Genomic DNA, 23936 nt, shown 5'->3' with positions numbered 1-23936 from the left:
TTCAGCAATAAAAAGGGACAAACTGCTGCTACGTACAACTACCTGGACCAATCTCTAGGGAATTATGCTGAGTGAAAAAAAGCGATCTCCAAAAGGTTACATGCTATTACATTTATAACATTTTTTAAATGACAAAATTACAGAAATGGACCACAGATTAATGGTTACCGGGAATAATGGTGGGGAGGAAAGGGAAGTAGATATTGCTATAAATGGACAACAGGGATCAACACGGTAATGGAAGTATTCTATGCCTTGATAATGTCAGTGTCAATATTCTGGTAGAGATAAGAACTATAGTTTTTGGGAAAATGGATAAAGGGCTCAGAGTATCTCTTTGTATTATCTCTTACAAGCTGATATGAATCTGTGACTATCTCAAAGTAAACTTTAATTTAAAAAAATCATAAAAAGTCCTTTTGCCAGTAGAGAGGCATTGAAATCAAGTTTCAGTGGACTAAACAATGGTGCTAACACTGGGCCTGTTTTACTTCTCACACTGCTGTGGAAAGTCTGTGCTTCCTGTGGACGAGAATTTTGTAGATTGCCTCTACCTTTGACTATAAGCCGCTTCTTTATAAAGATACAGCTGCAGTTCATTTTTTAATTCTTCTTTGCTCAGCAGTTTCTGTAGCATGTAAAAAGGTATCTCACAAATGTCTGATAAATAGTCTCACTATGATTTTCACCCTAGCTATCACAGTGGTTTGTAAAGGAGGAAAAGGAGAGAGCTCTGATGACTTGGCCTAGGGCTCCCAGCAACAGTAGAGACAATGAACTGGGTCAAATGGCTTTGCTTTTGGGGCCCAAAGTATCCACAACACTTTGTCTTTTTTATTCCCAATTCCTATTGGAAAGGGTACACCACTGAAATGTGACAACATACAATAAAAACTCTTAAGAGAATTAGGGGGAAAAAAAAAACAAACAAAAGGAAAATGAGATGGTAGGAATAAAAAGTTCTTGAACAACACCAAAACAACTCTTTAAATGCATATGCAGTTTTCCTTCAAATCTCAACTGATCTCCTTATAAAAAGGGCAGTGATTTGATTACTTCAAAGATTAAAATCCCATTAAAGAAATATTTGAAAAATACCTACATAAAAAGTCAGACCTGAACATGAATTTTCTTCTAAAAACAAAATCCTGGAGTGGAGAATACCATATGACCATCAAGTCTAAGGACATGTGGCTCCATGCCTATTTACTCCTTTCAGTCACTAGGGAATGGAAAGTTTGAATGTCCTGACTCCGTTTAGTCCCTTAGGGTAGGTAGAAGCACCAGTGAGTGTTGCTTACACAGCCAGAGTACGGGGAAAGTTGAGGGAACCTCCCCTTACTGTTTCTGTTCTAACCATTCTACTCCTCCACACTCACCTCTTCATCTGGTAACTTCAAATATACAAAACACTTTGTATATACAAAATACATATTCATTTTGGTGTTTCAAAAATTTAAAAAAAAGCTGTGATTTCATACTGAGTTTTAAAGGAGAACATGCAAATAAATATGGCAAAATTATAATCCTTTCAAAATACCAAGCATAGCCTTTCCTTCATCTTCTAATTCAAACCGAAGAGTCTGAAGTTCCTGTTCCATTTCTATCCGGAAGCCCTCCATTGACTCTCTGTGTGCATCTTTTAATGACTGAAGCTCTGCAGAATGTTTTTGTTGTAAATGATTTTCAAGAGCCTAAAACAGGAGAAACATACTCAAATTATTCAGGAAGGAAATGCAAACAAAATAAAAAATTACTAAAACTCAGTTATTAAAAAAATTTTTTTTAAATTAACATATAATGTTTTATTTGTTTCAGGGGTACAGGTCTGTGAATCATCAGTATTACACAATTCACAGCACTCACCACACTACATATCTTCCCCAATGTTCATAACCCAGCCACCCTATCCCTCCCCCCACCTCAGCAACCCTCAGACTAAAACTCAGTTATTAAGAAAAGGTATTCGTAATTCATTTTCAGGAAAATTAGATAAAAGAAAATGGCCTTTAGAAAATAAATCAGTAGGGTCACTTCAGTAGAACAAGCCTTATGAAATCAGTTTAATTCAATAGAGCATGTCTGAATTGGGATATGGGTGGGCCCTTTACCTAAGGTCCTTTTCAAATAAAGTCACTGTCTGAAGTTATCTGAAGGGGGGTAAACCACCTAAATTAATGCATAATTTCTCTGTGTGCACAAAGTTAGGAAAAAGAGAGGAGAGGGGCATTAACAAGAAAAGATTTTTTTTTTTAAAGATTTTATTTATTTATTTGACAGAGAGAGATCACAAGTAGGCAGAGAGGCAGGCAGAGAGAGAGAGAGAGAGAGGAGGAAGCAGGCTCCCTGCTGAGCAGAGAGCCTGATGCGGGACTCGATCCCAGGACCCTGAGATCATGACCTGAGCCGAAGGCAGCGGCTTAACCCACTGAGCCACACAGGCGCCCCAAGAAAAGATCTTTTGATCAGAAAGAGATGGCGATGACTTTTACAACTGCAACGTTATCAAACATTTTGTAGCACCTTTCTATAGGCATTTGCAAACAGAAGCAAAGGTGTGAAAGTAGGTAACTGGAAAAGTAAACAAACCTCTCATGTGATTAGTTCTATAAGACTGAACAGAGAAAACATACCGCATGTCACTGAGACTAAAAGAAGGTATGTGGTCACAGGAAAAAACAGCTCAGGGCACTTCAAGTTTAGAGACTAAACTAAGCCAGGAAGGGTTTTTCTTAGCATAATCAGCAACATGACGGGTTTCTGAGAAAGACAGGGTTATATTTCTTTAACCATTACTCTATAAAACTCTATAAAATACTGTCTTATAAATTAATATTTGGCTACTAATGCTCACTGTTTCTAAAGTGTTTTATTTCTGAAAAATAAAAGCATAGGTTTCTTCAAATACAGCAATATAAAGGGCTTTTAGTTTAGATGTTAGCTTAGCAACCTAATAACAATAAAATTGCAGGTTCTGATTTCTTTTGAAACAGGATTCAGATTTCACAGAGTCTGAATATATAAAATTAAAGTACTGACACAAGAGCTTATGTGTTCTAATTCACAAATGATATCAATGAATAGGTTATTTACCATTGAGGGCTTATTGTGTGTTTATGGGCCATACTGAAGAACAGTTGACATAAAATACTAGGCTCAGCTATACAACATAGTGATTCAACACTGATGAACACTAGGAAATAATCACCATGGTAAATCTAGTTACCATCCGTCACTATACAAAGTTATTACAATATTATTAACTACATCCCCATATCTTGTCTTATAACTAGAAGTTCATACCTCTTAATTCCTGTCACCTTTTTTGCCCATCCCCCCCCCGTCTCCTCCCCTCTGGCAACCACCAGCTTGTTCTCTGTATTCATAAGTCTGTTTAGATTTTGTTTGTTCATTTGTTTTGCTTTTAAAATTTTCTACATATAAGTGAAATAATGCAGTATTTGCCTTTCTCTAACTTATTTCACTTAATAGCCCATAGGTCCATCCATGTTGTCACAAATGGCAGATTTCACTTCTTTTTAATGGCTGAGTAATATTCCATCACTCAGATTCCACAGCTTCATTATCCATTCATCTATCGATAGACACTTAGGCTGCTTCCATATCTTGGTTATTTTAAATAATGCTGCCATAAATGTAGGGCTCCATGTATTCCTTTGAATTCATTTTTGTATTCTTTGGGTAAATACTCAATAGTGCAACTGCTAGATCATAGAGTAGTTCTATTTTTAACTTCTTGAGGAAACTCCATACTGTTTTCCACAGTGGCCGCACCGGTTTGCATGCCTACCACCAGTGCAAGAGGCTTTTCTCCACATCCTTGCCAATGCCTATTGTTTCCTGTGTCACTGATTTTAGCCATTCTGATAGGTGTTAGGGGATATCTCATTCTAGTTTTGGTTTGCATTTCCCTAGTGATAAATGATGTTGAACATCTTTCCATGGGTATGTTGGATATCTGTGTGTCCTCTCTGGAGAAATGCCTGTGCATGTTTCCTGCCCATTTTTAATTGGATTATTTGTTTTTTTGGGTGTTGATTTATATGTTCTTTATATATTTTGAATCTTAACCTTATATCAAGATATGTCATTTGCAGATATCTTCTCCTATTCAGTATTTCCTTCATTGTGCAGAAGCTTCCTTTTTTGATGTAGACTCAAAAGTTTATTTTAGAGTTTATTTTTGCTTTTTTTCCTTGCCTAAAAAGAACCTATCTAGAAAAAAGTTGCTATGGCCAATTTGAGAGAAATTACTGCTTGTGCTCTCTTTTAGGATTTTTATGGTTTCAGGTCTCACATTTAGATCTTTAATTCACTTTGAATTTATTTTTTTGTATGGTGTAAGGAAGTGGTCTAGTTTTCCCAACATCACCTGTTGCAGAGACACTTGCCCATTGGATATTCTTTCCTGCTTTCTCAAAGATTTATTGACCATATAACTGTGGATTTATTTCTGGATTTTCTATTCTGTTCCATTCATCTGTGTGTCTTTTTTGTACTAATAGTGAAATGTTCTGATCACCACAGCTTTGTAATGTAACTTGAAGTGTGGAATTGTGATGCCTCCAGCTTTGCTTTTCTTTTTTAAGAATGCTTTGGCTATTCAGGGTCTTTTGTGGTTCCAGCCAAATTTTAAGATTGTTTGTTCTAGCTCTGTGAAAAATGCTGTTTGTATTTTGATAGGGATTGCATGAAAATCTGTTCTTCCAACCCATGAGCATGGAATGTTTTTCCATTTCTTTGTGTCATCTTTAACTCTTTCCTCAGTGTTTTAACGTTTTCAGAGTACAGGTCTTTCACCTCTTTGATCTGGTTTATTTCTAGGTATCTTATTATTTTTGGTGCAATTTTAAATGGGATTGTTTTCTTAATTTCACTTTCTGCTGTTTTGTGATTACTGTATGGAAATGCAACAGATTTCTGCACATTAATTTTGTATCCCGTGATTTCACTGAATTCATTTATCGGTTTTAGCAGTTTTTTGGTGGAGTCATTCAGGTTTTCTCTATACAGTGTCATATACATCATATCATATCATCTGCAAATAGTGAAAGTTTTACTTCTTTCTTCCCAATTTGTATGTCTTTTATTTCTTTTTGTTGTCAGACTGCTGTGGCTAAGACTTCCAGGACTATGATGAATAAAAGTGGTGAGAGTGGACATCTTTGTCTTATTCCAGACCTTAGGGGAAAGGCTCTGTTTTTCCCCATTTTGGATGATATTAGCTGTGAGTTTTTCCATGTACAGCCTTTATTATGTTGAGGTAGGTCTCCTATAACTTTGTTGAAGATTTTATTGTGAATCAGTGTTACACTTTGTCAAATGCTTTTCCAGCATCTACTGAATTGATCATATGATTCTTATCTTTTCTTATTGACATGATGAGTTTTCTGTATAAAATATCATGTCATCTGCAAATTGTGATACTTTTTCTTTATCAATGTGGATGCCATTTATTTTTTTCTTATCCAACTGCTGTGGCTAGGACTTCCAATACTATAAAGTGGCAAGAGTGGGCTTCCTTGTTTTATTCTTGGTCTTAAAGAAAAAGCTTTTTGTTAAGTATGAGGATAGCTGTGGGTTTGTCACATATGGCCTTTATTACGTTGAGGCATGTTCCATCTATACTCATTTTATTGAGTTATCATAAATGAATGCTGGTTTTTGTCAAATGCTTTCCCTGCATCTGTTGAGATGATCATGTGATTTTTATCCTTCATTTATTAATGTAGTAATTACTCTGATTTGCAGATATTGAACCATCCTTATATCCCTGGAATAAAACCCATGTGATCATGATGTTCAGACTTTTTTCAGTGTATTTGTTAAATTTGCTTCATTAATAATTTGTTAACAGTTTTTCTACCTATACTTATTAGGGATAATGGAAATAAGGCCTAATTTTGACTAAAGAAACTTCCTTAACTTTTTGGACAAGATTGAGAGACTACAACTTACTGTATAGGCAAATTAATGGTTTTTAAAGGAATATGACTTTTTTGTTTTAACAATTTCTTTATAGCCTACCAGTTCTTTGGTAGTTCCACAACCAAATAAAGGATTAAGAGCAATCTATATCAGTAACAACTACATATGGGGAAAGTCATTGTTAGTAAAACTTCATTTTTCTATCAAATATTTACCTTAATTATCACAAGGTCCTTAGAAGAAATTGAAAAATATGGTATAAAGAAAGAAACCGAACCAAAATTAATTACACTAAGACTATGTCAAACTAGTGTTTTCATAAGAAGGAAATAATGAATATGGGCAGATTTCAGCATACAATTTAATTCCCCCAATAATGTCTCTATTTGATTTAAATCTCTTTTGCATGATCTGTCCGTCACTACTTTTCACATAGCCTTTGAGGCTGTGTATAGGGAAAGGTATCATTTTAAAAATGTCTCCAAATTTAATTTCATCGTGAATTTTGTATATAAGGGAGAAGAAATGTAAGGAAAAAAAAACGTGGTATTAAGAAAAAAATAAATCCTGGATATATGTGTCTTTTGTAGATCCAGCCTGAAAGAGGAAAATTAAAAATTTGATGAAAGACTATTATAAAAGTTCAAAATTATACTAAGTGATTACTGTGGTTACAGCTCAGTAGGACCATGCTAAATTTATTTAACCGCTGTTAACTATATGACAAAGCAGATGGTGTATTAGTCTCATCATGAACTCAGCATTATGTTGGGAGACAGAAATAAAATGTTGGCCTTATTTTAACTGTGTAACTGGGGTGTATGTTTAATCATTCTGACCCCCAGAAGTCAGATTCTAGAAAACACAATGAAATAAAGCAATATATAATTTGGAGGCAAAAAATGAATTCTTAAGAATTTGAAGGCTGGTGATTATTAGGCTGTTGGATTACCCTTGGACATGTATCATATTAAACTTACTCTTTGTTCCTTTTCTTTTTCTTCTTCCATAGTTTGAAATGCAAGGACATGTGCTTCTTTTAAAGATTTATGTCTCTGTTGATGTTGTTCCTCTAACTCTTCAAGCTCTTGTGTAAGTCGTTGTCGTTCTTGTGTAAACTGGGCTTGCAGTTGCTGCAAAGAAGTCTGAGACTGGGAAAGCTGCATTTCCAGATTCTGTTTCAGCAAGGAAATCTATGCCACAGAATGGTACACAATGAAGAATAAGTACAAGGCATATTTCACAAATTGCCAGTCTAAGGGAAAAAAGCATGTCAACAATATTAACTATGGTAAAATAATTGCCTTAAATAAGTATCCACTTAAAATGTTTTAAAATATTTCATAGATACTTAATATTTAGGTATCACTACTTTAAAATCTATTTTTAGTAATTATCTTTAAAAATAGACTGTTTTAGTGGTATTAAGTTTGTGGACTCTCTAAAGAACACTGTAGCCCATGTTTAGGAATATACCTATTTGTTACAATGAACACCTATGTTACACTGCAATAAAAATTTATAATATGAAATAAAAATGGGACAACAAATGTTAATGTATTTATTAGGTTATGGTTACCTCAAGGAGATAGTATAAAAAGCTAAACTGCTTATTTGTGAGGTGGTAAGGTTGAGTAGTTAAGAATGTGGGCTCTGAGTTAAAATCCTAGCTCTGCCACTTGCTCTATTAATACTTCACCGGGGTGTTTCAGTTGAAGAGTGTTACTACACATAGTTCACTTAGAACGGCCCCTGACATGTAGTAAATGCTCAATAAATATTAACTAAGATTATTTGGGAATTTAAAAATTACTCTTTAACAGATTTATCCATTTATAACTTAGAATCCTTATGTAAACAAAAAGGATTTTCACTTTTGAATTTTGATTTAATTCAAAAGATTTGCAAACCTTCAAGCTTTTTAAAAACCACAAACATCCCCAAATCCTCTATTTATAGCCTCGCAATGACAGGTACTCTTCTTTAATTAAAGAAAACTAATCTGTTACTCCTTTTGTACACAGACATCACCCTTAATATGTCTGCATATTATGTGAATTGCAGAATAAAAATATGAAACGCTTGTATATGTATGTGTGTGTATATATATATATTTTTCCACATATACATTTGATATAACCATTTAATTTTATCTATTTCTCTTCTCATAAACAGGAAACTGTAACTTGGAATTAGATTACTCAACCATATTCTAATAGAAGTCTGAAGCTAAGGAGAACATAGGAGAAGCAGATAAAAGTTGTCAAATGTGTTCCAGTCAGTAATTTAAGATACATGTTTACACACAAGTAAAACACTTTCTATGGCCAAGAAGGCTAAGGGAGAAAGGACACTATAAAGTGAGTATATGTAAATAGGAAAAGATTTTTTGATTGATGGAAGGCAGATATAGGATGCTTCAGATGTTTCACAAAGGAAAAAGGGTCTGGGTAAGAAAAAAGGGGAGAATCACCACAGATGCAAAAAAACAAGAAGGAAAAATAAGGACAGTGTTACAGCAACAATTAAGGCCATATCTGTACAGCTGGAAGACTAAGACAAATTATACTATGTGACTTACCATTTTATGCAAAGAAAATCAGAATGAAATGAATATTAGGAACAACCGAGAAAGAAAAAGCAAATCATAAAAGGGTAAAGGGCAATAAAAATGTGTGTTTGTGAACACTAATGTGTAATTGGTAGAGTCATTTTCTTCCCAGCTAGCTGGTTCTTGAAATAGAAAAGGCACCTGCCTACCCTACTCTCTTCCCAAGTTCAACCCTTGTCACAGACCCAGCATGGGGACCCATGTGGCTGCCTTGTCTGTGGTGAAAACTTTTAAAAAACATATATGGGAACATTAGGAAAAGACTATGTTACATGTAGAATAATGATTGATATTGTCAAAGCTACTAATTGGCCCCTGGCTAAGTAGGGACAAAAATCCAGTCAGCGAACAAACTACTCATGAAGCTGTCTACCCTGACAAGCATTTGCATTGACTCAAAGGGAAGGGGCCCGTTTCTCCAATTTGCACACAGTGCTACATGCGCTAGTAGTAGCCCTGGGTCCAGTACTCCAGTTAAGTGTGCACTGAGGGATAAGCCAGTCAGTTCATAGCAGTGTATCTGATTTTCTGCAATACCCACTTCAAAAATTCACTGCATTTGTGGAATTTGAGAAAAGGCAGAGGATCATAGGGGAAGAGAGGAAAAATGAAACAAGAAGAAACCAAAGAGGGAGAAAAACCACAGAGGACTCATAATCTCAGGGAACAAACTGAGGGTTGCTGGAGTGGAAGGGAGTGCGAGAGATGGGGTGGCTGGGCGATGGACACCAGGGAGGGTATGTGCTATGGGGAGTGCTGTGAACTGTGTAAGACTGATGACTCACAGACCTGTACCCCTGAAACAAGTATGTGTTAATAATAATAATAATAAAAAAGAGCTCTTATATGTTAATCTGACTACAAGTGGCTCACACTTTAACTATTTAAGGATGAAACCTATGAAGAAATACAACATTTAAAATGAGGTATTATAGTCGTATAGTTATATATTTAAAATCAAAGCACACTTTCAAACCTCTCTAGCTTAAATAAAATATACTTAAATATTTTACTTAATATTTTATACTTAATATACTTTACCGTGAAAGAATTCCAAAGTATATTTTTCATTTTAGGATATAAGATTAATCTTTGCAACTATGCTGGATAAAACACACGCAAAAAGACATTATCATGCAATGTAGTGTTCAAATACACTTGGTTTAGATATTCTGTATTCTTAACTTTGAAAGCACACCAAAACAATATTAAGGCTATCTAAAATCTCTGGATTCATGCTCAAGACCATTACATGAATTATATGCAGAAAGCCTTTATCATGCAATACAGCATCAAAACTTCTTTGTTGATTTTATAAATAAATTAGTAGCACTGCATTAAATTGTCAGCCTTTATTCAACATGAAAATTACATGGCACTTTAAAACAGAAATAATGAGCAAAGCAATGTAAAATGAACTCCTGTTTTATAGCTGTAATTTAAGCAGCTGAATTTAGTATATTTTATGGAAATACATATTAATATACAACTTCATTAATTCAAAATAAAAGAAAACAAAAATAGACTATGTGTCAAATAGTTTGGGCAATCTTGTTCAGTACTTTTTTTTTTTTAAGATTTTATTTATTTATTTGACAGAGATCACAAGTAGGCAGAGAGGCAGGCAGAGAGACAGAAGAAGCAGGCTCCCCGCAGAGCAGAGAGCCCGATGCGAGGCTTGATCCCAGGACCCTGAGATCATGACCTGAGCTGAAGGCAGAGCCTTTAACCCACTGAGCCACCCAGGCGCCCCTTGGTCAGTACTTTTATTACAAAATTATAGAAAGGGATTTGTTGACTAAATGAAAATTGTTGTTCAAATTATATGTTCAAAGTACGTAGTATATGTATTAGTTTCTACACATTTGTTCTAATTTTAAATGTTAATGCTTTTTATTTTGTTGGTTTTAAATAAACCAGAAGAATCCTTTTTTCAAAAAAGAATTTTAGTCCCCTGTTAAAAATTCATACCACAGGTGTTTAATATACATTTTATAACATATTCTACTGATTGACAGATATGAGGTACTTTGTAAATAATTTTAAAGGCCAAAAGTAATTGCCACTCTGATCTCTACCATTTAAAACACTGATGTCTTTTTGAAAATAGTGCTGTAAAATTTTCAAAAACATGAAAATTAATATGGATATTAATATGGGTACATTTTTGTAGAGAAAGGAAAGCTTTACTTATTTCCTACAGTCAGTTTCACGAGGATTCTGTCTCTTCACAGCGGTGCATGAAAAAACACCCTCAAAATAGAATCAAATCTGAGTTACCGGATCTGATAGGATGTCAACATGGGACATGGAATTATGTTAAGTCAAAATATTTATCATTTTTTACAAGAAAGGTCAATGCAAATTCTTAGAAAGTCTAACCATATGATATTCAGTTCAATACTTTCAAATATATAGGGCAACATTAAAAACTGCTAACAGAGGCTTGGAGGACAGTAAAGATAATTTATTACTATGTCAAAAACTTAGATAAATGTTCACGTAAAATGTTTGAAGGTCCCTGAATATTTTAATTCCTTTTTCCCCCTTTTGAACCACTAATTTGCTATTTTTAAAAAGTCTAGCTAAGAAAATAAATTTAAGTGTAGGGTAATTATGGCCATTCTGAGAAAATTCTGAATTGTTCATAATTTCTTGGTATTTTTCTAAGAAAACCTATGAAGTGAGTTTATCAATTAAGAACCACAACAATGCCTACTTAATGTCCTTAAGCTATTTTGGTAATATGTTCCCACTCACCCCTTCATTCTTTGTTGAAAAAAATTAGAAAGCTTTTATAAAGGACAAGGGTATCCATAACCACTTGTTTTTTAGAACAAGACAGTCTGTAACAGAAAACTTGCATGGAAGGCTGGGAAAGAATGTGTGGAAGGAGTGGGGAGATGCTCACCCTGCTCAACAGCACTGACAAGATGGTATTTTGTTTGGATGATGACAGAGTGGAAGAACTGATCCTCAGTGACTATGTTACAAAAGGAAATTAATTAATGGGAATTTCATTGTGTCACCAATCCCTTTTACGTTTTTTGTAAGAGATGAATCAAGGTGTTCCCATTCTAGTTACTAACATTTAACTTCAATTTAAGGTAGTTTTTTCATTTATAACTACTCACTTATAACTATTTAAGAAAATGTAACTATGTTGTCACAAGTATTCTGAAATACAGTTAATTCTGATAATAACCTTATTTATAGATTCTTACTCCTACTCCAATTAGTACATATGGTTTATATACAGTGGTTCTGGTTTAATATAGTGATCATGCCCAAATTGTTACTATATGTGAATTTCTTTTTTTAAATATGTGAGTTTCTAAATGTAGCCTTATTTCACCAACACTGAAATATCTTTGTTGCATATTTTTTAAATATATTTTTTAATGGTGTTAAATGTATTCATGTATTTATTTTTTTATTTTATTTTTAATAAAGATTTTATTTTTAAGTAATCTCTCCACCCAATGTGGGCCTCGAACTCACAACCTCAAGATCAGGAATCCCATGTCCCACCAATGGAGCCAGCCAGGTACCCCTTTGTTCATGTATTTCTAATTATTTTTTACACAGAAAACAAAGGTTTAATATTAAAAGTAGACAAAATGTTTTCTATATAGTAGAAAGAATTTAGAAAGGTATGACAAAATAGTTTCACTCCAGAAGTATCAAAATTTCACAGAACATCTCCCAACTCAAGCTTTGATTCTCTTAAGACAGGAGTTGGCAAACTGTAGTCTGTTTTTATAAATAAAGTGCTACTGGAACATGGCCACCCAGATTCACTTGCATATTGTCTACGGCCACTTTCATCCTACCACAGCAGAGTCAGTAGCTGCCAGAGAAACTGTGTGGCCCACACCGCCAAAAGTAAGTACCATCTGGCCCTTTACAGAGAATGTCTGCAGATCTCTGCCCTTGGATATCAAGAAAAATATTCAAGGATGTTCAGCTCTGTTATTTTTAAAGAACAACTTTGGGTATGGTAAAAATAAATCTCATTTTTTTTCTCTTCATATTACATATGAAGATTTTAAATGTGTGTTTACATTGGAATATTACTTTGAAGTTTAATTTCTACATATTTAAGAACAATAGCTTTGCCAATTCATAGAAAAGGGATTTGCTTCATTTCACTTAAATCTCTTAATAATTACAACATCAAAATGTAAATTATGTTGGGAAATCACATGAACCTTCTCAACTAACACCTGTTTGATACTACTTTCTTAAAAAAATAGTTCAACAAAAGAAAAGCAAACGTACATTTATTTGCATTGTTACAACAGTCAACTAGTTTATAGTTTTCAAAAATATTTTTAAAGTAAACTTTAAATAATGAATTTTTATTCATGAGAGGTAAAATCTTGCTTGGCTCTGTAATAAAAATATACTCATTAATACAATGTGGTAGATGTATGCACATACACAAACGAATGGCTGAAAGCTTTTGTAACCCATATACAAAACATGACTTACTGAATGCAGAAGTGTATTTTTTATATCATAAGTTAAAGCTTTAAAGCGGTGATGATATTTATGCAAAATCAAAAGTGCAACATGCCCTTGTGTACAAATTGTAAGTGCCGCTCACTTACATTGTTGATAGATTTATGCAAAGCTTCACCCAGAGAGTGCCGCTAGGAAGAAAAAAAATCAAAGGAATAAAGGGAAAACATTCAGAAATCAACTAAGTGAAAGAAAGAGGGATATAAAAGGGAGAGTAAAACACAGGACATTATTTATAATATGCTCAAGAAAAAATAAATTGAAAACAGTTCTGAGAAAGGAATTAGACAAAATAAAAAAAACAAGACACACAATCTAAATTATCTGTAGTCCCTTAAAACAGTAGCTGATGTTTGTGGGATGGCAGACTTACCTATGCAAAATACTGAAGACCAGTGCATATAAATCAGAGTTCAGCTGAAAAGACAATGGTATTGAAGGATCTAGAAGAAATATTACTGTTCTAAGTTGCTCCCAGAAATCTAAAGCTTTATCCTCAGTACTGGTATAGAATGCTCATGATAGATTTCTCAAGAGAAATGAGCAGATGAGAACTCAAACACTAACTTTATTGTCTGCATAATTTGGAGGCCAAATATTTAATCATTAAAAATATATGAATATTTAATAATACTCTGATTTTATGCTTGGGGGAAAGAAAGAAGAGATGCCTCTATAATCCTATTTTCTAGGATATATTCGGCAAAATTGTTTATGTTCTGGGTTTATTTTTCAGAAGTTCATTGCAATTTTGAGTGATATAAAACAACTGGAAAAACCCACACCCTCTCTTTCCCCAAATATGGGGGAAAATGTGATTTCACTTTTAATTGCCTCATTTTTTTTTGGCTTCCCAAAAATAGAAAATAGTATTTTAAAGCTATATTAGTAATTTAAGTAGAAAAGTTCCTGTGAAATAGTTTTTGCTTTGGGCATTAATCAAACTTTCAGACAGAAAGTAATCCTTTTTTCATAATGTGATTATTCCTTGGTGTATTAGAAACTAAAACTTGTTATCTGGTAAATAATTTTTTACTAATAATTTAGACTAATACAAGATGTAACTTAAGATTTAGTATACTAGAGTTATAAAAATAATTTGAGAGAAAAGATTAATTTCTACCTGGTTATTCTATAGGTTCTCAATTTAAAGTTTCTCATACATACTACATAAAATTATGTAATGCATAATGTACATTTTATATATACACATACACTTTTTCTTTTATATATATTAGTTGTATTAATTCTATTTACTTTCTCATACTTAATATTCTTTATATACTAATAAAACACTTCTCCAGACTTTACAAAATGTATGAAAACCTAAGGGATTTTTAGTTGTGTTTTTTTGTTTTTGTTTTACCTCTTTGTATTTCTCAGAACTGATGTCCTTGTACTAGAAGTTAATTTAAAATGTATGGCATTTACTTATGAGGCAGATTTTATTTTTCACTCTTTAAGTAAGGTATCATCAGACAAAAATATGTGTGTTACTTAGGATTCCTGAGCTAACTAATAAAAACGAGGCTAATATGACAGATCATAAAGTGGCATGACAGGTCTTCCCTTAGGAATTCTTGATCTTAGATTTAAAACAACAGAAGTATATTAAAACACTTGGAATCTAAACTCACAGGGGCACTGCCTCCATTAACTCACTGTTACAAGCTATGGAAATAGCTAAACCAAAAGAAACAGTCCTTGAGTGGTGACCTGGGGTGAGTCACATCACAGACCTGGCTGTGCCAGTGGGGAAATGCACTAGCACTATGGGGTCATGACCCTTATTGGTTAATATATAAATGAAGTAAGATTTTTTTCATTTAGGAAGATCTTTATTGGAGTACTACTAAATTGCAGGAAATATCTTAAGTAGATACAGAGTGATATAGAGAGTTGAATAAGACAATAAAACAAATATACAAAAAACAATTAAAAAATAAAGAAATAGTTGATAAAAACTATGATGGAAAAAAAGATTGCTTTGATAGAAAAATGACTAGAAGTGATACTGGGTTAATCATAAGAAAACGTCTGTAGGAAGGAGTGACATTTCAACTTGGAATCAGTGAAAAAGCCAGCCATGAAATGTGATGATCCTATGATCCTGGGTAAAGTGTAACCAGGCAAAAGGATTCGCGAGCACAAAGACCTTGAGGTAGAAGTGAGCTGGGAGTGAGTGGATGTGTGTGTGTGTGTGTGTGTGTGTGTGTGTGTTGGGGGGGGAAGGTTTGTAAGGATGACATGAGATGGGTGATTTTTGCAGGGGCCAGATGGCTTATGGTCTTATAGGTCCATGAAAACAAAAAGCCTAATTCAATGAAGTATCTTGAGAGCATTTTAAGGAGGGGAACGGCAAGATCTGATTAGTCATAAAAGATTACTTTGAGTGCTCTGAAGAAAAGTGAAGGGAGACTATGAAAATGGTGGCTTGGCCTACTGTTTACTATGGGCGATGGAAGCAGATGAAGCTGGGGTGTTCTGGAGGCGGAATAAACAGGACTGAAGGATAACATGAGAGAGAAAGGAAAGAGAGATATCAAGGATGATTCTTCAGTTTTTGTTTTGGTAAAACGAGCAGTGCCAAGAAGTGAAGATGATGGGTTGGGGGATGGTGAGTAGGAATCAGTATTTGAGTCAGACATGCGGAATTTGAGATGCCTGTTAACCTGCCATGTGATTCTGAGTTCAGGTGAAGATATCAAGGCTGGAGATTTAACTTTGGAAGTCACTAACATTTGGATGGTATGTATGCCACAACTCTAGATGGGATCCCCTAAATTGAAAGAATACTTGCTGAACTAAAAATCTGTATGCAAAAATACTACTTGGCATGCATTCTATATGAGCACGATCCATGTTAGTAAAAACCGATGCGCTCTAGAATAGTCAATTTGTTTCAAAACATCTTAAACTAGTCAGTTTCCAAGATGAGTGAAAAGGGCCTCTGCACATCCCCTTCAACTGACAGTGCTCAGATACCTCAACATAGAAGGCTTACTGAATGTGTTTCAGGACTTTTCTTGAAGGATGAATATAATCAGACTTTCACATAATTGAGAAAGCTAACTAAAAAAGTTGCTGCACTTAATTAGAAATTTAGAGCTTTGTTTGGAAGAAACCATGCTCTTAGGAGTCATCTCACTGTTCTAAACTTGAGTTTATTCATTTAGAAAATAGCACAAAGTTTTACGTGTTTGCAATTTGTAAACATATCAGTATATACATATTGAAATCCATTGAATTACCAGCTTTTGGAGAACAAAGACTATGTCTTATTCAGAGTTTGTATCCAAAGTGCCTAATGGTATGTGGCAAAAAGTAAATAGGTCAATAAAGGCTTATTTCAAGACTACATGTATGATACGAACTTTTATTTAGGTTTTGCTGCTCCCTACCTTACTTTTCCTCTCCCCCATAGTAACAGAAGCAGCAAAGAAAAAAGTTCAGTTAAAAAGAAAAAAAGTTATTTAGAAAAAATACATACATCGGTATTATGTAGAAATTCTGTAGACAAGGCCAATAGATTCTAACACTTAGAAATGTATCCCCAGAGAAATGAACGAATGAGTATACCAAATATACTAAATATTTGTCCAGAAATATTAATCTGAACAAAGATTGCCTAGAGGGAAAAATATGCATTGAATGCACCTAACTTGTCCCAGAATAGTCTATTCTCCATAGTGTAACCAGAGTTCTGAAATTGTAACATTTGGATATTTCACACTCCTGATTAAAAGCTTTCAATAGCTCCTCACTGCTCTGTAGACCAAGTCCCAGCAAATCCCCAAGTTATCCAATCTCCCCAACCTCCTGGCTCTCTGCTTTCTAAGCAAAGGTATTTGGGGGCTGCCTGAAGGCCTTGCACATATATCCCCTTCTGCTCAGAATGTTATCTCCTCTCTTGGCCTGACTCCTGCTTCTCTTTCAGGTCCTAGGTAAAGGATCCCGCAGTCAAAGAAACCTTTCCCAAATTCTCATACTGTGTTTGGTCCCCAGGGTACACACGCTGTGTACCACAGTTGTAATGAGTTAATGTGTCAAACTATTATTTCTATTTGCCTTCCTTTCTAGATTATAAGCAATGAAAAGGCAGAGATCGTCATGACTCCATTATGGGTTTAGCACACTACATGTCAAATCGGAAGCACTAAATTTTTGACAAATGTCAAATGCCATCAAATGTCAACAAAATAAAATTCTCATTACTAACATAAGAAATGTCATTTATCAAATGTTTAATTTCCTTGAAATAATATTATACTGATCTTATACTGCAATTAAGGTAAAATATGTTAAAGTTTAATAAAATGTTCTAAAATTCAATTTAATATATAATGGCAATTTTTAAAAAGATTTTATTTATTTGAAAGAGACAGACACAGCAAGAGAGGAGTGGGAGTGAGAGAGGGAGAAGCAGGCTTCCCACTGAGCAAGGAGCCCGATGTGGGGCTTGATCCCAGTACTTTGGGATCATGACCTGAGCTAAAGATAACCGCTTAACAACTGAGCCACCCAGGTGCCCCTATAATATGGTAATTTCTTAAAGCGAATTATGTAGTCTTTTTAAAGTATTAATTACAAGGTTTCCTAATATCTACAGAAAAGTAACCAACAAACCTAAGTTTTAGAAGTGAAAAATCACAATTTAAATAATTCTCCTAAAGACAAAAAAATTCATGAATAATTGTTCAATATTTAAACTAAAGTAGTAATAACAGGTATATAATAAATGAAATTAAGGTGAAGACAAACTAATATGTTAGATAATTCTTTTTTTTAATTTTTTATAAACATATAATGTATTTTTATCCCCAGGGGTACAGGTCTGTGAATCGCCAGGTTTACACACTTCACAGCACTCACCATAGCACATACCCTCCCCAATGTCCATAACACCACCCCCCTCTCCCAAACCCCCTCCCCCCAGCAACCCTCAGTTTGTTTTGTGAGATTAAGAGTCACTTATGGTTTGTCTCCCTCCCAATCCCATCTTGTTTCATTCATTCTTCTACCCCCTTAACCCCCCATGTTGCATATGTTAGATAATTCCTAAAGCTTTTCTCAGAGATTTTTTAAAATAACTTTATAATCATATACCCAGTGAACTCTTTCATATCCCCAATGCTTTTTTTTAGTATTTTGTCATTTAAAATTAGGAATATGCTAAATTGATTTGTTACTACAATGGTATCTTAATGTTTGTAGGTCTTTTTCAGGTGTGTTCTGGGTCTTACTACCTCTGAAAGCACAAACTGTTGCCTACAGTATTTTGCAGAACAGATATATACTTAGTATATAAAAGTGTGGATTATAACCTAAATGTAAAAGGTTTGAAGCAGGAGAGTAACATGATTCAACTTAATATTTTAAGGGCATCACTCTGGCTGGTTGAGAAACAATATGAAGGTGGGCAAGAGAAGAAGCAGGATGACCAAATACAAGTTCCATCTGCAGCGTGGGAGAGAACTGCAAGTAGCTTGGATAGGGTGATAGTCGAGGAAGTGCTGGAAATGGGCAGATCCTGGGTGTACTTTGAAGGCAGAGCAGCAGGAAGTGCTGATGGACCAGCTGCACGTTGTGACAGAGAGAAGGCTGAGCAGAAGACGGAGCGCAGTGTCTAGGAGGAGCAGTCTAGCTTAGGTTGAGGGGTGATGGTTGGGTGCATGATGTATATTCAAGAGTTCTGTTCAGACACTTTGGATTATTTAACTGAGATGTCTCCATTTCAACCTCACTTCAATATCACAGCCATATTAAGCTGTGATAAAACTAAACTAAACTAAAATAAAAATTTCAACATGTTAGTCTCCTATCCATAACCTTACTGAGTGAACTCTCAACTCCTATGATTAGAAGCAAAAATTTTTCACAATGACCCATCTCCCCAACTGCCTCACCTCATTTTTCTGTATTCCTCATAATGCCTGGATTATGAATATATTCAATAAATGTCAAATGAATGAGAACATTTATGTTCATCCTTTACCCTATTTGAAAGTCACACTGAAGTTGACCTCTTTAATAAAATTTTTCCCAATCACATTGGCTGTGTCACTCTTTCTCTACTCTATACTCCCACCCAGTGGTATATTGGTAAGTACGTAATAGCTCTCTGAAAAATAAAGCCCTGTTGTGCAACAAGTACTGGTACTGTGGTGTAAATACTCCCACCATCATGACTTCTGGCCACCAACATGTCCCAGAATATGGAGCTGAGAAAGCCTGCACACAATCAGGGCTATGTGAGCTGGCCGGAGCCAGAGCCAGCACTTCACTGCTCCTAGAGTACAAACTGTCCAGACCATTTATGGTCACTCATGCAGAGGGATTTTTACTGCAGGTAAAATCCTATCAGATTGCAAATAATGTGGAGGCTAAAAACTGTGTTACATACATACACAGTGGCTAACCAGCTAAATAACCTTTGGGGCCTCAAAGTTCAAAATGAGGAGTCAGACCCAAACTCCAGAGTCCCACAGTTCTATATGTGAATGTTGTATGTCTCCCAAATTGCTCAGTCCACTGCTCTGAATGCGGGAATTAGAATATTAAATCATCAGACCAGACCCAAAATAAAATTTGCCTTGAAAAAGGTGAAATAAAGGAATATATGATATTTTAGGATCATAAACAGAAAATATAATCACAGAGCACTCTGTATACTTGCTTTTCTTTAGACAGAGTTGAAGAGTAAAAATGTAGTTCTTTTGCTCTAAAGGAATTCAAAGATATACTGGTTAGCCCAGGAAGTGTACCTAGTTTTGGACTAAGGGGTAGTCATTAGACAGAAAAAAAGAACACAATGAAACATTTAAAGAAAACTAAAAATATGAAGTTAGACTCTGATCAGAGCACAGAATAAAAATAACAGCTTTGGGAAATTTTGATAAAATAAAGAACATCTGTTTGAAGAAAAATGAAACTGTTGTGCCTTTCTTTGCCCATTTCTTGATAGGGAAGTTTAAATCAAATTTAACTTTCAAGAGATTAAGGTCACATGAAAGATAAATTATTTCTTCTTTGCTCTAAGCAGAATGAAATACAAGTAAACCAAAGCACAAAAATAGACGTGTTCAGTTTAGTCAGAAATAGTTAAAATGTGTGAAAACACAGATCCTCTGATACTTTTCACAATACAGATTTCTGCCTAAAGCCTGGCTGTTCCAATTTTGTTCTCCACTCTTACTCCTTAAATGTCCCAAAGTCCAAGGTAGATCTGTTTTCTCTAAGGGCAGAGGAGTGCTGGCAGTGCTAGGAACAAGGAGATGAATGAGGCCAGTAGTAGCAGTAAATAGAATGAGATGGTTGTGGGGCTTGGAGCTGGGGGTAGACAGCATGAGGACCAGGACTCAGGAGTCAGGCAAGTAGAAAGTAGGAGAGCAGGTACAGCACACTGGCTCTAGGAATCCATCCACAATATCAAGAAAACAAGATCCAAAGGGCCAAGAAGGATGGAGGGGTTTTTTGTCCATAACAATGTTCCATTAAAAAGACTGTTAGTCCTGCTGGAAGTTTATGTCTTCTGACATACTTAGAAAGAGTGCAACTTTGATCACATAATGCCCACTTTCACTTCAGTGTGGAATCATTTGTTCAACAGTTTTCCTAATTTTCTTCAGGTACAGAAGATCCTGAGGTGTAACAGCTATTTGCCAGTTTATCTATGGGAATGTGTAAGTCTCCTGGGTTTTCAAAGTGGGGAGAGGGGAAGTTGTTGTCATTTTGGAAATGGGACTGATGGCATAGAGCAGAACAGAATAGCTTCATCTTTGGAGACAATTCCTGGTTATACTTATATGTACAGTTAATCTGCTTTGAAAATTGATCAAAAATTATTTCTGTAAAGTTGGCAAAATTGGAACTATTATGTAATAAATTACTTTACGACAAGAACTAAAATAATAAGCAAAACATTATGTTCTCTCAGGAATAATCAATGCAAACAGATACTAAAAAAAAAAGAAAAAATATCAGAGAAGCATGGATGAAATCTGACAATTTATTTTAAGAGAGATTACATGAGGAATGAAATAATTTAATAGAAAATAAGTGGGAGAATTTGTAGGTCCTCTTTAGAGTGCCAAGTTCAGCCAAAAAATGTCTATGTCAATACTATGTGATTAAAAAACAAGGCAGACTTTCAGGGGTGTTTTTCATCTTTATCATACAACTGAACTAATCTTTTTAAGTATAGAACATCATAGTAGAGTAGGACCTCTCTACCCCAAGAAAATATGTCCTTTTAGGTCTCTGAATAAGAATGTAAAATAAGTATACAGAAGGTAACCAATAATCAATGTGAATCTGGTGCCCAACTTCTAGTGAGAGTGGTTTTCTTTTTACTTTTGTCTGAATTTCAAAGATTTCAAAAATTCACGTATATATACTTTCTTTTCAGGGTAACATTAACTATTATGAAAGGCCAGACACAAATCGGCAGGCCCCAAGTACTCTTGAAAGATACTGCATATATGTACCCTCTGTAATAAGTTATCTTACAGAAAGCCTATCCTGTTTATTTTGAAATTCATCATGATCACAAATAGAAAGATAATAGTAGATTTCTCACACTAAATTACAGAGCTGCTTCTTGTCCAAGTTCTGCACTTGCTTATCAACTAGTGACTCATGCAGTCAGTCTTATTTAATAACGGGCTTTGCAGAAAAGTGCTAAGAACTCAAAATTTAGAAGTTGTGTAAATGAGTGAAAATTCTTTTAATTATAGTGAACATGGACATAAGTGAACCTGACGTAAGAAGACAGATTTAGGACGTAAGACAGACTTAGAAATATCACTACCTTTTGTTTTGATAAACATTGTGAAGTGTAACAGGCAACACCCTTTTGCTGAGAAAGAAGTAAATTGCTCACTTCTAGTATGGCTTTAGACAATCAGGATGCATTTAATAAATTTTACCTTCTGGGGCCCAAGTGATAGCTAATGGCTTTTATACTTTCAAAATATGGGTAACTTTTCTATTTAAAAATCTCTATAATGTGTTCAGTTGAAATATTAAACCAAAAACCTATAAATTCTTCTCAGAATTTAGGACTGCATATGAACATTATTTAGTACAATGTTTTTGCAAGTTAATGAATATACCTCCTTGATTTTATACATTTTTAAAATTTAAAATTTGCCCTATGAAAAATAACATAATACAGTGAATTAACACACAATGTTTTATAATGTTTTCCTGGCTACAGAATGTCAAGGAAAATGAACCTTCAGAATGTAAAGACTATTTATTACCTGGTTTAAGAGATCTTCTACTTTCTTCTGCCATGAATCTCGGGCTGCATTTTTCTCTCGCTCCTTTAACTGCAAAAGTTGAGACATGGCTGACTTTTTATCCTCTTCATGTTGAAGTCTTAACTCTTCACGAAGTTTAGAACACTCCTGTCTAAAATAAAAGGAATGCCTTTATTTTTAAAGAGAATTATTCCTCTTAGTAGCTATCGTATAGTTATTCACGGGTTTTTTAAGTATTCAACTGATTCTCCTAAAAAGTCAACTCAGAATGAAAGTTGATTATTTTTTTGGTCAGGCTTATAGGACTGTAAGGTAAGGACTGTAAGATTTTAACTTACCTAAGATCATTTGTTCATCAGTTATTAATGGCAGAACAGGTATTAAAACAAATAAATCTTCTGACTTGAGGTTAGTATTTTGTAAAGAAAATAGAATCAGAAAAAGTATTGAAGCAGAAAAAGAAAATAACCATTTCTCTGCATCTAATCAGGAAAAAAATTCATTAAAAATGCTGTCACTATGATTTTAATGATAAGACAACACATACCATATAACAGAAAAACATTTTTGCACATCTGTATTGATAAGATTACATTACAGAGTACAAAAAGTACCTAAGGTTTTCAGTCCATTTTATTTCTAAGTCATGGGCCATTCTGTCCACTCTGTGCTTCTCTTCCTCTTTCATGGCAGCAAGTGTTTCTTCATGCTGTTGCCTTTCTTGTTCTAGCTCACCCTGAAGAATAAAAACTTTTCAGTGAAAACAAGTCTTCAAAAGCAAAGTCATTGCTGGTTATTTCAAATAAGCAGAATGCTTGCATTATAACTTAAATTCCTATATCATAATAATTGATAGTGTCATCTACAATGATTACTGGAGATTTTCGGACAATACAGGGCATATATTTTATATTTTAAATGTCCTTTTGCAAGCTATGTTTCATTAAGACTTCTAATTTTACAAATCCTTTTAAATAGTTTAAAGCTAGCATAATTAATAATCTTAACTTTCCATATCATGGGTATCTATTATCTTCATATATATATATATATATATATATATATACACACATACACACACACACACAAAAATTACATAGATAGATATCTTATTCAAATTCACTCAAATTTATATACAAAGGTCTGCTATTTATTCAGAACCGAAGCATTATAGCTATACCTCACTGACATGATTAAAATAATTGATAGTACGATATAGATGAAATGCCTGTAGATTAGCATAAATCAAGTGGCTCTCTGGAGCCTAGGGCTAGAGGTGACCTGTTTGGACAACATGGCAACCTTCGGTCCCTGCCAGCAGTGGAGCTGCTCTTCGGCTATACCAGAAGAGGAACAGTTGTAACAATGACCCCTTCTGGATCACCTACTTACTAAGAGCATGTGTTGGGAGTATTGCTGAAGGGCATATCCAGATTACTGGGAGAGAAGAAAGTCTGTTCAAACTGCCATTCTACACTGCTGACCTGACTATAAGCCATAAATTCTGAAAACTGGATCTGGCCATCTTAGCCAGCTGTCCTTTTCACTAAGTTTTCTGCCTCTAGGAACTACTACTTTTTCCAACACAG

General features: G+C 34.5%; 1 protein-coding gene across 9 annotated transcripts in view; it reads right to left on the bottom strand.

Moving 5' to 3' along the window:
• The window catches only part of FAM184A (family with sequence similarity 184 member A), a 117523-nt gene that overhangs the window by 18766 nt on the left and 74821 nt on the right, over positions 1–23936 (bottom strand). For 7 of the 9 annotated variants that reach the window (XR_004284983.1, XM_032339677.1, XM_032339674.1 and 4 more), the window contains exons 8-12: positions 22962–23083; positions 22348–22498; positions 13174–13215; positions 6930–7142; positions 1541–1694 (exon numbers count right to left, since the gene is read on the bottom strand). Coding sequence is in view for 8 of the 9 variants with exons in the window: in XM_032339677.1 (XP_032195568.1) it covers positions 1541–1694; positions 6930–7142; positions 13174–13215; positions 22348–22498; positions 22962–23083 (682 nt within the window). In the remaining variant the exon portion in view is untranslated. The remainder of the gene's footprint in view (positions 1–1540; positions 1695–6929; positions 7143–13173; positions 13216–22347; positions 22499–22961; positions 23084–23936) is intronic. The other 2 variants (XM_032339675.1, XM_032339681.1) reach the window with 1 other exon arrangement.

The sequence above is a fragment of the Mustela erminea genome, chromosome 4, assembly GCF_009829155.1.
Source record: "Mustela erminea isolate mMusErm1 chromosome 4, mMusErm1.Pri, whole genome shotgun sequence".
NCBI lineage: Eukaryota > Metazoa > Chordata > Mammalia > Carnivora > Mustelidae > Mustela > Mustela erminea.
This window is presented reverse-complemented; position numbering and strand designations above follow the sequence as displayed.